Genomic DNA, 15,725 nt, shown 5'->3' on the forward strand with positions numbered 1-15,725 from the left:
AAAAAAAAAAAAAAAAAAAAAGAAAAGGTAGATGAAGGGGAAATAGTCTCAGCTCTGGAAGCCAGCTAGGTGAGCCTAAACCAGCTACTCCCTGGCTTCTCTGGGCATCAGCTTTCTCATCCTTCCTCCCCACATCCTCTTGAGTGTTTCTTACCACCTCCTACCCAGCATCCTCTGATGGGAGCAGAGTCTGAAAATCATCTGTCATGTCCAACCCGCTCATTTTACAGACAAGTAACTAAAGTCAACCCCACCTGTTTACCCAGAGCAGCTCCATTTTTATTTGCTTTATATTTTGGGATTTGGTACTTATATAAGAAAAAGAAAAGTCTTATGGCTAACGAGCAATTTGAAAATCACTGGACTAGACAAGAGTTCTAGTTCATTCTATTCATTTGCCTAGAAACAACAGAGATCTGTCCAAGTAATTTCAAGTGATGGGGGTAGTTGTAAGAATGTGATGTTTGGGTTCACACAACACTAACATGCTTTCCATTCTCTCTGGATTACTAAAAACACAGAAAAGTAAAAAATCACTTATTATTCCAACATGCCTTTAAAACCATCTAAATTAAAAAGTTAAAAAAAGAAATCTGCCAGGTACAGTCGCCTGTAATCCCAACACTTTGGGAGGCCAAGGTGGGCAGATCACCTGAGGTCAGGAGATCGAGACCATCCTGGCCAACATGGAGAAATCCTGTCTCTACTAAAAACACAAAAATGAGCTGGGTGTGGTGGTACATGCCTGTGATCCCAGCCACATGTGAGGCTGAGGCAGGAGAATTGCTTTAACGTGGGAGACAGAGGTTGCAGTGAATCAAGTTGGTGCCACTGCACTCCAGCCTGGGCAACACAGCAAGACTCCATCTCAAAAAATTTAAAAAAAAAAATTTTTTAAGTATCCCCCTTCTGGCCGGGCACAGTGGCTGGCTCACACCTGTAATCCCAGCACTTTGGGAGGCCGAGGCAGGTGGATCACGAGGTCAGGAGATCGAGACCATCCTGGCTAACACAGTGAAACCCCGTCTCTACTAAAAATACAAAAAATTAGCCAGGCATGGTGGCGGGTGCCTGTAGTCCCAACTACTCGGGAGGCTGAGGCAGGAGAATGGTGTGAACCCAGGAGGTGGAGCTTGCAGTGAGCCGATATTGCGCCACCATACCCCAGCCTGGGTGACAGAGCAAGACTCTGTCTCAAAAAAAAAAAAAAAAAAAAAAAAAAAAAAAAAGTATCCCCTTCTTGTCCTCTAGTCTCAGTCTCTAGGGGGAAGGAAGAATATCAGTTGGTTGGGTTCATGAACCTCCCAGCTTTTCTGTGTACGTATACAGAAACATCTAGGGATTCTTTTTCAACCAAAAAGTTGTGTTGCATTGTGTGGCTTGGGCTGCACTTTGCTTTTGTCACTTAACACCATGCCAAGGCTGTCTTTCCAATAGCACATATAGATCTACCTCATCATTTAAAATTTGCTCAACAAGACCCTTATTGATGAGCCTTTGCATGTTCTGCCACACAATGTTGCTTTGAGCATTTTTGTCCAGATATCCTTGTATACTCTTCCAGGTGGGTTCCTCATTTGTAGCATTTTCTTTTTAACAGATACTGCCAAATTATGTCCCATCTCTCTTTAGTTTGAATTAAAACAAGCTCAAGCCATCTGATGCCAGGTTAGCAAGAAGTCTGTTCTTTTTCTCCTGGGGCCTCTACCTTGGCGAAGATCCCCAAGAGTTCTGCTAATCCAATGAGAACCCCTTTTCAGAGAAAAAAACTGGAAAATCTGGTCAGGCTACCAGTAGGGCCCATTTGTGCTATCTTTTCCCCTAATGCTATTGTATTAGTCCACTTGCTGTTTATTATAACAGAATACCTGAAACTGGATAATTTATAAGAAAAGGATTTTTGTTTTTAACATGGAGTCTCACTCTGCTGCCCAGGCTGGAGTACAGTGGCTCTATCTCAGCTCACTGCAACCTCTGCCTCATGGGTTCAAGTGATTCTCCTGCCTCAGCCTCCCAAGTAGCTGGGATTACAGGAGTGTGGCACCATACCCAGCTAATTTTTTTGTATTTGTAGTAGAGACAAGGTTTTGCCATATTGGTCAGGCTGGTCTCGAACTCCTGACCTCAGGTGATCCACCTGCCTCGGCCTCCCAAAGCACTGGGACTATAGGCATGAGCTGCCGCGTCTGTCCAGGAATTTATTTTTTACAGTGATAGAGACTGAGAAGTCTAGGGTTGATGGGCTGCATCTGGTGACAGCCTTCTTGTTGGTGAGGAGTCTCTGAAGAGTCCCAAGTGAGACAGAGCATCACGTAGCAAGGGACTGAAGTGTGCTCATTCAGGACTCTCTCTTCATGTGAAGCCACCAGTTTCCCCACCATGATAACCCACTAATCCATGAATGGATTAATCCATTCTTGAGGACAGAGCCCTCATGATCCATTAACCGTTTAAAAAGGCCCATTTCTCAATACTGCCACATTCAGGGAAGTTTCAAAATGAGTTTTGGAAGGGACATTCAAACCATAGCAGCTACCAAACATTCAATGCTGAAAACAAGTCCTCATGCAATGTAATGTGTCCCTGTCCATTGCTGCATTGATCTTCCCACCTGGGAGATGAACCTGATGGGCCCCAGTGTTTCTTCTGGGAGATAATTCTCACTCCTCAGTGATGCTTATAGCCAACAGTGCGTTCATCCTGAGCTCTCGGGGCTACTGTTTATTATCTTGCACTTGGGTTGACAGCCCATCGTTCCCACCAAGTCTGTCCTCCATGCTAGCGTGGCTGGATTGGACTTTTTCCTGTGCCTCACCCACCCTCTCCCCAGCACCACCAGATTCTCATACCATGAACTGATTAGCAATTTACTGTCACCTTCTCTCAGGGAAACTCTCCCTTGGAGACTGTTGATGTGTTTTCACACCTGAACCTTCTCCTTAGCAGAGAAGTTCTAGGCCTGGGACCAGGCACTATTCTAGACACAGGGTGCCTTAGTCTCTTTTGTGCTGCTATAATGGAAAAATACAGATTGGGTAATTTATAATGAACAGAAATTTATTTCTCATAATTCTGGAGGCTGGGAAGTCCAAGATTGAGGGACCAGAATCTAGTGAGAGCCTTCTTCCTGCATCATTCCACAGCAGAAGGCAAAAGGGCAAGAAAGTGAACTCAAGCCCTCTCATAATCAGCATTAATTCATTCATGAGGGTGGGGTTCTGTAGACCTAAATGTCTTCCTTTAGGCCCCACCTCCCAACACTGTTATGTTGGGGATTATGTTTGCAACACATGCGTTTGGGAGGACATATTCAAAACATAGTACAGGAGATGCAGACAAAACAAAGAAGTTTTTCTGCTCTCAAAATGCTTCCTTTCTCTGGGGAGCAGGAGTAGGTAATAAACATGTAAGCAAGAGAATACAGTCATTCCTTAGTATCTGTGGGGGATTGGGTCCAGGACACCTGTGAATACCAAAATCCGCACACATTCAAATTCCTGATGCTGGCCCTGTGGAACCCAAGTATATGAAAAGTCAGCCACCCATTTCTGAGAGTTTAGCATCCCTCAAATACTGTATTTTTGATCCATGTTTGGTTGCATGTGCAGAACCTGTGCATATGGATAACTGACTGTATTTACTGACAAAAGCTTGTGTACAAGTGGACCCATACAGTGCAAACCTATATCATTCAAGGTCAACTGTACTGAATAATGATAAGTGCTACAAACACAAAAGGCCAGATTAGGTGATGGGGAGTGGCGGCCTGGGCTCCCTTCAGCTGAGAGCCAGGGAAAGCCTGACTTGAGGCATCAGTGAAGCTCACCAGGTAAAGATGTGCTCCACAGAACACTAGGCACAGCCAAGACCAGCGACGAGGCCAGTGTGACTGGAGCAGAGTGACAGTGATGAGCAGGGAGGGGGAGAGCACTGGGAGATGCTCTACAAGGTTGGGGGGCAGCGCCACAACATGGATGGGTCATGCCCAGTACCCCAGGACAATGACCTCTAAGGACTCTTCCAGCTTCAACCTTCTCAAGACCTACCTCAAGATTTAAGAGGTTCTTTATGCCAAATATGACTCCTTAATTTGACCATCTAGATTTTGTGACTTTCAATTGGGAGTTTTCTTATTTTCATTCCAATTTTTAATCCTTATGACCAGAAAAAAAAGTTTCTAACTTTATGGCCACACCTTTTCATATACCATATGTTTCATCTCAATACAATCTTATATACACAGCCCAATTTCATTAAAAGACTATTCTTGAGTAAAGATTAACATAATTTACTGGCAAATATCTAAATTGACATTTAGCATACAAATGAAACCAAAAGGTCAGCAAATGAAAATTGCTTCATAGTTTTTACAGAAGCTGCACCTGCCCCAGATCAGTGATTAGTACCAAAGAGAAAGGCTAATTTTCCCTATTGATGCTTCTGTTGTTTCCAACCACCCCTTCTGCTGTGATCCCCCAGGCAACAAATGAAGCCATTGTGAAGTCTTTTCTGGTCCTTTCAATGGGCAATTACACGTTTTTTAAGACAATAAATTTTATTCTAGTGCAGCTGATTACATTCCTTTATGAAAATGACTAAAGGCAGTGAATCATTTTTTTTTCTGTCTGGTGATGTTAACATCATCACCAGAGCCATAATAGACAAGTAGAGTGGACCTGGAATTAGGAAACCTGGAGTTGAGTCCCATTCTTCTACCAGCAAGCTGTGTGATTTTGAGTAAATGATGGCATCTCTCTAAGCCTCTCTTTTCTTATCTGAATAAAATGGATAAGTGTACTCCAACTCAGAGAGCTATTGGGGTTAAGGGGACATCCGCAAGTCTTCCAAGGCATTGGTAAACTTCCATTTCATATATATGTGTTTGTCATATTATTTATCATTAAATATCTGTACACATTTTTTTTCTTTCTTTTCCTTTCCTTTCCTTTTTTTATTTATTTATTTTTCTTGAGACAGGGTCTTGCTCTGTCACCCAGGCTGGAATGCAGTGGTGGGATCACTGCTTACTGCAGCCTCAGCCTCCTAAGTAGCTGGGATTATAGGTGCACGCCACTACATCCAGCTAATTTCTCATTTTTTTACAGAGAAAGGATCTTACTATGTTACCCAGGCTGGTTGGGCTCAAATCAATCTTCCCACCTTGGCCTAAAAAAGCACTGGGATTGCCGGGCGCGGTGGCTCACACCTGTAATCCCAGCACTTTGGGAGGCCGAGACGGGCAGATCACGAGGTCAGGAGATCGAGACCATCCTGGCTAACACGGTGAAACCCCGTCTCTACTAAAAAATACAAAAAATTAGCCGGGCGTGTGGCGGGCGCCTGTAGTCCCAGCTACTCGGGAGGCTGAGGCAGGAGAATGGCGGGAACCCGGGAGGCGGAGCTTGCAGTGAACCAAGATGGCGCCACTGCACTCCAGCCTGGGCGACAGAGTGAGACTCCGTCTCAAAAAAAAAAAAGCACTGGGATTACAGATATGATCCACCACATCAGGCTCACATTTTCTTCATGTGTGATATGTATGATATATTCCATAATAAGTTTCTAAAACAGGAAATAAATAGCTGTTGACGTACTCGACAAAAAGTAAATACAATATGAGTTTTCCTCTGGATCTCCTAACAAAAAGAATAAATCTAGATACAAGACAAAATCATTTTCCCCTCACATCAAAACATGGCATTTTGAAAATAGTTTAATGGAAAGAGTAATCAGTGAAATTGTTGAAAAAGACAAAGACTGTATCATGTTTAGTACAGCTCCCTTCCACCCTGGCCCTCCATTTCCCCCTCACTTGTGGTTTTCTAGATCTATCTCCAGAAATATTCCGGAAAGACCAAGAAATTATCTTAAAAGCAGCAAGAGACAAGCATATAGAAACATTTCTGCGTGCAGCACTGTTTTACATGAACAAAAGTATGTTATATGTGCTGCTCTATATTTGCATTTTTTTTCATTTATCTTAGAGATCTTTCAGTATCAGCCTATGAATTTAGCACAGATTTGTTTTTTCTGAAGCTCATTGGAGCAGTGTGGAGAATGGGAAGGGGTATACAGTGGGTATGAGGCAGACAGATGTTTTCCTTATTCCCAGTGGTTTTGAAAACATCAGGCTAATGCCATGCTGCAGTGACCATCTGCCACAGGTGGTCATCCGGTGGGAAGTGTCCATATGGCATGAGAATCACTGCCACCCAGGTGCAGTTTCCACGTGCCGGGTACCGAGCAGGTCAATCCTCAAGGCCAGCTGCTTCTATTATTCAGAGGGGGAGATCAGAGTTCCAAGAGGTTAAGTACCTCATCTGTGCTCACCCAGTTAGTCGGTGCTTCCTCCCAACCACTAGGTTCACCACCCCTTTTATTCAGGCCCACAAATTGAGCCCTTCAGATGCTGTGGGGGCTGGCTTGTGACAGCGGTGAAAGTTGGATTTGGCAATTCTCTCGTCATCCTCTGTCAGAATTCCATAGAAATTCAAGGAAATTCTGTTGATGATGTTGATAGATACGCTGCTGACAGCAAATATTCTTAGATCTTTTAGGAGTTTCTTTCAAGTGTTAACTACAGTCATATGTCATGTAATCACAGGGATACATTCTAAGAAATGTGTCATTAGGCAATTTTGTTGTGTAAACATCATGGTGTGTACTTGCACGAAACTAGATGCTATCGCCTACAGCACACCTCAGCTATATGGTAGAGCCTATTACTCCTGGGCTACAAACCTATACAACATGTCACAGTACTGAATGCTGTAGGCATCTGTGACACAATGGTAAATATTTGTGTATCTAAACATAGAAAAGGTACCCTAAAACAACAGTATAAAAGATTTAAAGGCTGGGCACAGTGGCTCAAGCCTATAATCCCAGTACTTTGGGAGGCCGAGACGGGCGGATCACGAGGTCAGGAGATCGAGACCATCCTGGCTAACACGGTGAAACCCCGTCTATACTAAAAAATACAAAAAACTAGCCAGGCGAGGTGGCAGGCACCTGTAGCCCCGAGCTACTCGGGAGGCTGAGGCAGGAGAATGGCGTAAATCCAGGAGGTGGAGCTTGCAACGAGCCGAGATCGCACCACTGCACTCCAGCCTGGGCGAAAGAGTGAGACTCCATCTCAAAAAAAAAAAAAGGTTTTAAATTGGCTCACCTGTATAGGACACTTACCATGAATGGAGCTACAGGACTGGGGTTGCTCTGGGTGAGTCAGTGAGTGAGTGGTGGGTGAATGTGGAGGCCCAGGACATGGCTGTGCACCACTGCAGACTCTATAAACACTGTACACTTAGGCTACACCAAATTTATTTTAATATATTTTTCTTTAACAAGTTAACCTTAGCTTACTGTGACATGTTTACTTTATAAAATTTTAATTTCTGTTACCTTTTGACTCGTAATAACACTTAAAACACAAACACATTGTACAGATCTACAAAAATACTTTATATCCTTATTATGTAAGCTTTTTTTCTATTTTTAAAATTTGGTTTTTTTTGTTTGTTTTGTTTTTTCACTTTTTAAGCTTTTTTGTTAAAAAATGAAGACACAAACTCACACGTTAGCTTCGGCCTACACAGGTTCAGGATCATCAATATCACTGGGTTCCACCTCCACATCTTTGTCCCACTGGAGGGTCTCCAGGGGCAATAATATGCATGGAGCTGTCATCTCCTGTGAGAACAGTGCCTTCTTCCGGAATACCTCCTGAAGACCTGCCTGAGGTTGTTTTACAGTTAACTTTTTTCTTCTAAGTAGAAGGAGTACACTCTAAAATAACAATACAAAATATGGTGAAGTCAAGATGTCAGCTGGAAACTTTTTAAAAAGATTTTGAAAAGTATAACATAGTAAATGCATAAAGCAGTAATAGTCACGTATCATCAAGTATTATGTACCATACGTAATTGTACGTGCTATGCTTTTTACAGTCTGCAGTGTGGTAGGTTTGTTTATACCAGCATCACCACAAACACGAAGTCACGCATTGCACCAAGACATTATCCCGTGACTGGACAAATGAGGTTTTCAGCTCCATTGTAATCTTACGAAATCACCATTGTGTGCGATTCATTGTTGACGGCAACATCACTACGTGGGATATCACTGCGTTTTGCTTGAAGTTCCACGAGTTCTCCTAAAGTTACTTGGTGACTTTTTATGATTGCTTTCTGCTCGTCTGAATAAAGGGTGAGCCCAGGGCCTCCTGCCCACTGTCTGCTCTCATGACCCTCTCTCCCCTGCAGATTCGAGTGATGGTGGACCTGTGCAACAGCACCAAGGGCATCTGCCTCACAGGTAGGCCGGCCGCTGAGCAGAGCCGCTCACACAACAAGGACTTGCACCGCCGAAGGCCCGTGGCAGAATGAACACCTAGGGACACTTTGTGTTATAAAAGTACATGTTGGTTTACTTTTACCAGATGTTTTTAATAAGTTGAAAACTCATTGTAATAAGATTATGAAAAATAATATTTTCAGTATTGCCATAGAAATATAGCCATGGAAAATAACTAGGACTTGGGTAATTAGAAACGTGTGGTACCTGGAACCAGAGCCATAGGTGTTCTTCTTATTCCCATTAGTTTTTAAAAGGGGGAAAAAAAGGAAGGGAAAAGACCTTGCTAATTGATACAGTTCTTTTATCAGAAGTACTTATTGGCCAGATTGGCCAGGTGTGGTGGCCCAAACTGTATGTCGTGGAGTGCTACAGCCGTCCTCTCTGACTGTAAAACATGACCATGAGACCTGAAGCCACCTGAAGCTTTTGCTGGATCTCTCAGTTGATGGTCGCAGCCTCTGGGGAGGCCGGGCTAGAGCTTCTCAGGGTTGAGAAGCCCTGCACAGTTTGCATCATGTTGTAGGAAGCCTAGCCTTTTTCCACAGTACTTCCCTCACCTCCCTCTCATTACCTGCCTTGTATTAGGAGTGCAATGTGAGTTTGCTGAGTGAATAAACCTGTGGGTATGTGAGTGTGTGAACGGAGGTGAGATGGTAAGAAAGAAACTCCCCTCAGGAACCCCAAATCCAAGTCTGACTCTCATTCACTTATTTTAGCCTCAGAGAGAAAAACTATAATCCTGTGGCTTCTTTGGAAATGCTAATTGAATAACTCAAGTCATATTCCGGCCCTCACTGAAAATTAAAGATCTTCAGAACAGCTTGGTCCTTTATTCTGAAACTCTTGTAGCTTAAGCATCTTTCTTCCATCTCTGGAAGTCCCTTTTCAGAGTTACATGCGACAGTAATGAGTGCTAGAGAAATGGATGGATGGAATTACAGGCACAAAAGCCTGTTGAGAGGCACAGGAAAAGCCTCTTCCTTTTTTATTTTTTTAATAGTGATAGACCTGAGAGCCAGGCTGTACAGTGAATGCACGGGACGGAGCTATTGAGACCACTTAGGAGAGACTGGCAGGGAGTGGGGGATGACATCCGCGCTGGAAGTGGGTTGAGTAGGTTTTCTTTAGCACTTTGAAAAGCTTTTCAAAAGCCAGCACCTTCTCCTTTCATGCCAGCTTGAAATTGGGCCTCCTTTTACACAGAAAGTTCTTCAATTAAAATTAGATGTGAAAAGTACAAGTTGCAAAGCGAGAGGATGCTTTGGGATAGACCATGAGGCCTGGATTGGGGGCAGGGTAGTAGGCAGGAGGGTGAGTGACAGGACCCAGGAATGAACTGGGTAGCTTCAGAGGGTGGACAGAGAGGATTGGTCTTGAGCCCTAAGAGGATGCCTGGCAGGAAGATGTGCCAGAGCAGAACCTGGGCTTGGGGACTGGGAACAAGATTTATCTTTCCACTGGATTCATCTTTGAAAAAGCAGTACTCGTAACTTGAGGCTAGTCCAGCTGTGACCAGGTAACCCGGCTCCCATCCCTCTTCCTTGCCCAGCTGTTGCTGCTATGCTGCTATGGCAGTCAGGACAGATGCTATGTGATTTTGTGCAACCTTTAACATCTCAGGTGGATTGTGAGGGTAATCCCCTAGCTAGAGAAATTAGTTATTTTTGCTAGTACAGAGTTTGTCAAACAACACATGCTTTTCTGCATGCATCTTACTCTGGAGCCCAGATTTCCTTGGGAACCCAGCAGCATATCTTCTGGGAGAGCAGGTGTCTTGAAGAAGCCATGTTATTGGGTTATTCTTCACTCACTGCATCCTCTTCATGTGTATCTGCTGGAAAACATCTAAATCATCACGTTACCGAACTGCATATTGGGGCAGAAGCACTACACATTCTCCTTGCAGCCAAGAGACCCTAATCCAGTTATGATACGTGTCACTACTCTCTCATTCTGTACCTAGGCAAATATCAATCATGGATCAATGCTGCTGAGCACAGCCTCATAGCATTCTTTTCTGCTGTTCCAGAAAGCCAACACTAATTGACTGGAACTGGCACTTCTCTCTGCAGACTGATTTGTTTTTGGTGTTCATGGCCATCACAGGCCTCAAGTTTACATAACTAGGAACATTGTGGGCCAATTTTAGATTTCAAGGGGAAGAAAATATCTAAGTGGCTCAACTCTTATCAAGCATCCACCCAATTTTAATCGATTCTGGTTAGGAGTGTGGGATGGGTACAGTTAGCATGAGCTACATAATCTGCAGGGCCCAGTACAAAATGGAAATGCAGGGTTTCTTGTCCAAAAGAAGCAGGAAAAAGGCTTTCTTCTTTCTTCCACAGTCTTGACCTGTTTTGGTGTGAGTTTTTATCTGCTACCTAATGTCATACTCCGCGAAGCATGGAATACTTATGGGGCAAGTACCGACCCTCACAGGCACCGGGGGGGTCTTGCCTTGTGACTCAGGCATGCAGGGCACTACTCAGCCCCACCTTTCCTGCACTTGTGCCCCAGCCCCTACCAGGGTGGAAGGTGGCAGAAGTTACTGATGGGGCAAGGAGTACAGAGGACACATCATGGGGCAAGAGAGCAGGTGGCATGTCCTAGGAAGGTGGTGGGAGGTGAGACCCCACCAAGCCCTCTGTGCATACTTTATTGACCCGTTGGACTTCACTTACAAAACACAAATTCAAAGACAAGATCACTGGGAATTTCTAGATGGTGACCGCAGAGCATTAAGCCCACACCTGAAGCCCCCTTGTGAGGTGAAACCCTATGCACCTGCGTGGGTGGCAGGCCCCAGACACCAGCCCTGCGTGCACTATTAGCATGAACATGGATGTCTGCACACATTCCTCGAGGATGTGCTATTCAAGAAAGGGAGAAGGGTCAGGAGCTGAGAAACAGTTTTCTAAACACCCAGTTGACAAACATCATGACATTTGACATTATTTGACACATGTAGGAGCTCTTCCAGATGTCAGGCCCCTGGAGACCCAGGCTGGTATTCTGAGGGGATGGGGTGCATCCTGCCATCACCAGAGCTCCCTATGCCTCAGCACATTTTATGTCTGCCTGGACTGCTGAGCTCTCTGGGGCTGTCTTCCTTTCTCTTCTGAAATTCTCTCCTCATCTAGCTGTGAGGCATTAGAGCTGCTGGATTTCCTCCTCCACGTGTCTTCTGACAACTCTCTCTTTCCTGGTTCCTCTTATCTCACTTGTCTCTCCCCAGGTGAGGTGTGGCCCTCCCGCTCTTCCATCCCCAATTCTAGCCCAGACTTTTTACTCTTGCCTTAAGACTAGTAGCTCTGAACCTTTTTAGGGTCAAGAACCCCTCTAAGGATCTACTGATGGTGACTGATTCTTTTCCCGGAAAAATTTCACACCACATCAGAGGGCCCATGTCCACATGCATTCCAGTCGCCTATGATGCTTGGTGAAAATGCAGATTCTTGGGCCTCACTCTAAATCCAAACTGAATTAGGAACCCCAGATGGGGCCTGGGTATCTGCATTTTAATAGGCATTGCAGGCAGTTCTGTGGATTCATATGAGAGGAACTCTATCCATAGGGCGTCAGTGGAGCTCTTACAGGACACCCTAATCTAATCACCATAGTTACAGCCTTGGCCACGGCTAATATGTCCTGAATATACAGCTTCAGCCGGGAGCTCTCACCAACAGTACTGATGCATGGGCATGGTTATTACACTGTCGTGGGAACTCTTGAAACCTACTGTGTACAGGCAAGTCTTGTGTCTTACAGTCAAATTATTCCTTCCACCAATCTCTATATCCGAATTTGGCTCCCTCTGTCGTCGGGAACGATGATTAATTGATTTCCTCTGACCTCTGTTAACTGGCCACATCACCCCCTTCCCGGTATGTGTGCGCCATCTGGTGGTAAAGTCATGGAGACACAGGCTGTACTGACCCTAGAGGATGTGGTGCCGTCTTAGCCAGCCATTTTTGCCCAGAGTAGGGCTGTTATGTATTGAAAGCATATCCTCAAACACCTATTTCTCCCAAGAATCCCCACGCCAGTCAAAATAGCCTCTATCCATCTATATTGCCGGCCCCCTGTTGTCTAAAAGTCCTCCTCCTTTGTCTCCTACCCAATCAGATGTGGATTCTTGCTCATTCTGCTGAAATACCTCTTGAATGTCTAGCTTTCTCTACAATTCTACAGTCAGCTCATTTATACACAACCTTGTCACCAAGTTTAACTACAAAGATCCCCTAGGGTTTTTTTTTCTGCAATGCCCATCCTCCATGTCCCTCTTCCTGTCTCTGTGTCACTATCTCTCTCGTCTTATGGCACCTAGTTCTATCCATCTTCCAGCTACAAAGAGGCTATCAAACCCACACTGCTTTCACAGCATCATCCCCCTGCCTAAGAACCTCCCATGGCTCCCTCCTGCCTCACAGATACCATCTACATCTCCTGGCTTGACATTCAAGTGCTTCTGCCACCCACCATACACAGGTCCTTCTTCAGCCTCATCTCTACACACTTGACCAGTCCTCTAACTTCCTCCCACCTTGAATCTTGTAAGTCCCCACCTCTGTACCTGTACTCCTGGTGGCCCCTTCATGGAATGTCAGACCTCATCTGCTACCATCTTAAGCCCCATTTCTTCAATGTCATGGCTCCAGGATCATCTTCTTGAGATGCCTTCTCAGACCACTGCGTGCCCACACTTCCCCAGTACCCTTTGTCAGGGGTATGGGAGTGAACACTTCACTGTAGCTCTCTCATACCGCGTTATGATTTCAAAGAGTCCATCTTCCCCACATAGACTGTGAACACAACAGATACAGGGACCAGGATTTCTTGGTGGAGTTTGATGCACATAGTAACTGCTTAGTTAATGCTTGTTTTGTGAATGGTCACAGGCTTAGATTTATAGAAAGACCTCGCCATTCCAATATTGGTAATCATTATATGTGGTCTAAAGAGGTGGGCAGATCACGAGGTCAGGAGATCGAGACCATCCTGGCTAACACGGTGAAACTCTGTCTCTACTAAACATACAAAAAAAAAGTTAGCCGGGTATGGTGGCAGGTGCCTATAGTCCCAGCTACTCAGAAGGCTGAGGCAGGAGAATGGTGAGAACCCGGGAGGTGGAGCTTGCAGTGAGCTGAGATGGCGCCAGTGCACTCCAGCCTGGACGACAGAGTGAGACTCCGTCTCCAGAAAAAAAGAAACAAAAGGAATTCAACTGCTCATGTTACAACCTCATTAGCTTGTCTGAGTACTCAAATAGAATAGTCAACAATAAGACACCCCTATTTGTGGGAGCAAAATCAATTTGGATTCATCTGAACCCCTTAGATCCTTGGGTAATTACACGCTAAGGAAGGTATGTGTTACCTGATCTGGGCTCTCAGTTTTCCTCAGGCTAGTTCATGTAACAAAAGAGAAACCTAGCCAGCCAGCTTTTACTCCCGACTCCCCCCCAAGTGGCTCAGATGAGACAAGCCAGCTAGATGAGAGCACTTGGAGGCCTCCTGGGACAGCCAAATCTCAGCCCCACAATGACAGCACCATCATTTGCTAACTCCCTGTGCTACGGCTGCATTCATGGCCACCAGTATTGTTACTGGCCCTCCGTTTATTAGGTTGACTGCTTGAGAGATGACTAATTTATGAATCTACAGTGAGGACAGCTCAGAAGTTAATCTTGGTTCATTGAAACAAGCAAATGTGGTTTGATTAGCAAATGGGTCTTTGTCAAATTGCTTTAAAGGAAGGGTCTTTTGGCCAAATATAATGAGTTCTAAATACAAGGTGTAGAATCCGTTGCTTAGGGTCAGTAGATAATTAGGAGATTCGAAGGTCGGGGGTGATCTTTGTTTTCTGGGTTCGGTGCTGGTTTCTCTTTCTTCCACCCATGGTTTCTCATCTAAATTTTTTTTCTGTTGTAGGACCTCCTGGACCACCAGGTAAGAGCCCTTGGACTTTTCTAGTTTAAGGGGAGGCTGTGGGTGGCCAGACCCCTAGGATCTCTCTGATGGGACAGATGAGGGGAGGGCAAGAGCCTGGAGGCAGTCCTGGCTGTGTGTCTCCTTCTTTGTGCCCCTCACCTGAGGCAGTGCCATCACCATTCCCCTACCTGGCACTGCTTTAGCCAGAGAAGGAAGGGAAGAAGTGGGAGAGGATGTGGAAAAGGTATTGATGCCTGCTCAGTTTCATTGGTAAAGGAAATTACAGTAACTTCAGTGAAGAATATTTTTTGTTGTTGTTGTTAATGTCCCTGTTTCTGTGTTTTGATGTAGGACCTCCAGGAGCTGGCGGGTTGCCAGGACACAATGGATCAGATGGACAGCCTGGGCCTCAGGGCCCAAAAGGAGAAAAAGGAGCAAATGGAAAAAGAGGAAAATGGGTATTTTGGCAACTTTTCTAATTAATTTCCCTGTTGTTTATCTCCATGATTGCATTTGGGTTGACTAAAGCTGTGTGCAGCAGGGGTAAGGTGCTTCATCCCTGCACAGTTTAAGACCGGTTTAACTCTTACCTAGAAGCCATTGTGTTCTGGGATACCAAGGGTATGCTTCTTGGTCCCACCTTGACAGATGTTTCTTTCAAACTGGAGAAGCCGTCTCCTGGGAACTGACTCCCTTCTGCAGACGGGAGGTGGAAGGAGCAGGAGCCCACCGCCCTGGGAGGGGCACTCTGTGGGCCGTGTGACAGCTGGTGCTGGCACATGCTCTTTCGAGCCTCAGCTCCTACCTTGCCCTCTATTGCCTCCTCCTGCCTAGTGAATCTGTGTTTGGTTGAAAATCAATGAACTGATGTTGGCCGCTGGTAAAGCTTTTCTTGGCTAGAGGAATAGCTCAAACTGCTTGAGTGAAAATGCAGCATCCCGGCGTCCCTGAGGCTGGCACTCAGCTCAAAGGGTCCCCTCTTCAGGGGCTACAGGATAACTATGAAGATATGGCTGGCAACTCGGAGGAGCTTCCTGTGCTGTTACGAGCAGGACCGTGCCACCACTGGAGCAAAGGCCCAGAAGCACCAAGGCATCAGATGTGCCCAGGGAGCAGTAAGAAGTGGGGGCTGGTGCAGGGCCTGGCAGGAGGCTGGGGCACAGAGGGGAAGATTCTGCAGGGCTGTGAGCCCCAGTCCTGGGATCCCCAGGGCAGATCCACCTGAAGAAAGCTAGCACATGGTGTGTTGGGAGCTCAAGGACAGAGGGTAAAAAACTACTCAGGAGGCTCCTATGAAGGCCTGGCTCTCAGCCACCCATCAAGGCCACTGCTGAGAGGGCAGGGAGGTTGTTTTCAGCCAGAGACTCCACTGCACCGTCTCATTTTCAACCTCTTGGCTCTGCTACCCAAACTCACTTGGACTTGCCCTGGACTAGAAGA

The 15,725-nt window shown here is 45.4% G+C and overlaps 1 protein-coding gene across 1 annotated transcript in view; it reads left to right on the top strand.

Moving 5' to 3' along the window:
- The window catches only part of GLDN (gliomedin), a 68,062-nt gene that overhangs the window by 31,661 nt on the left and 20,676 nt on the right, over positions 1 to 15,725 (top strand). Inside the window, exons 2-5 of the mRNA XM_017896208.1 lie at positions 8,262 to 8,313; positions 14,286 to 14,303; positions 14,637 to 14,743; position 14,906. Coding sequence (XP_017751697.1) covers positions 8,262 to 8,313; positions 14,286 to 14,303; positions 14,637 to 14,743; position 14,906 — 178 coding nt within the window. The remainder of the gene's footprint in view (positions 1 to 8,261; positions 8,314 to 14,285; positions 14,304 to 14,636; positions 14,744 to 14,905; positions 14,907 to 15,725) is intronic.

This window comes from Rhinopithecus bieti, unplaced genomic scaffold (assembly GCF_001698545.2).
Source record: "Rhinopithecus bieti isolate Rb0 unplaced genomic scaffold, ASM169854v2 scaffold_27781, whole genome shotgun sequence".
NCBI classification, from domain to species: Eukaryota; Metazoa; Chordata; class Mammalia; order Primates; family Cercopithecidae; genus Rhinopithecus; species Rhinopithecus bieti.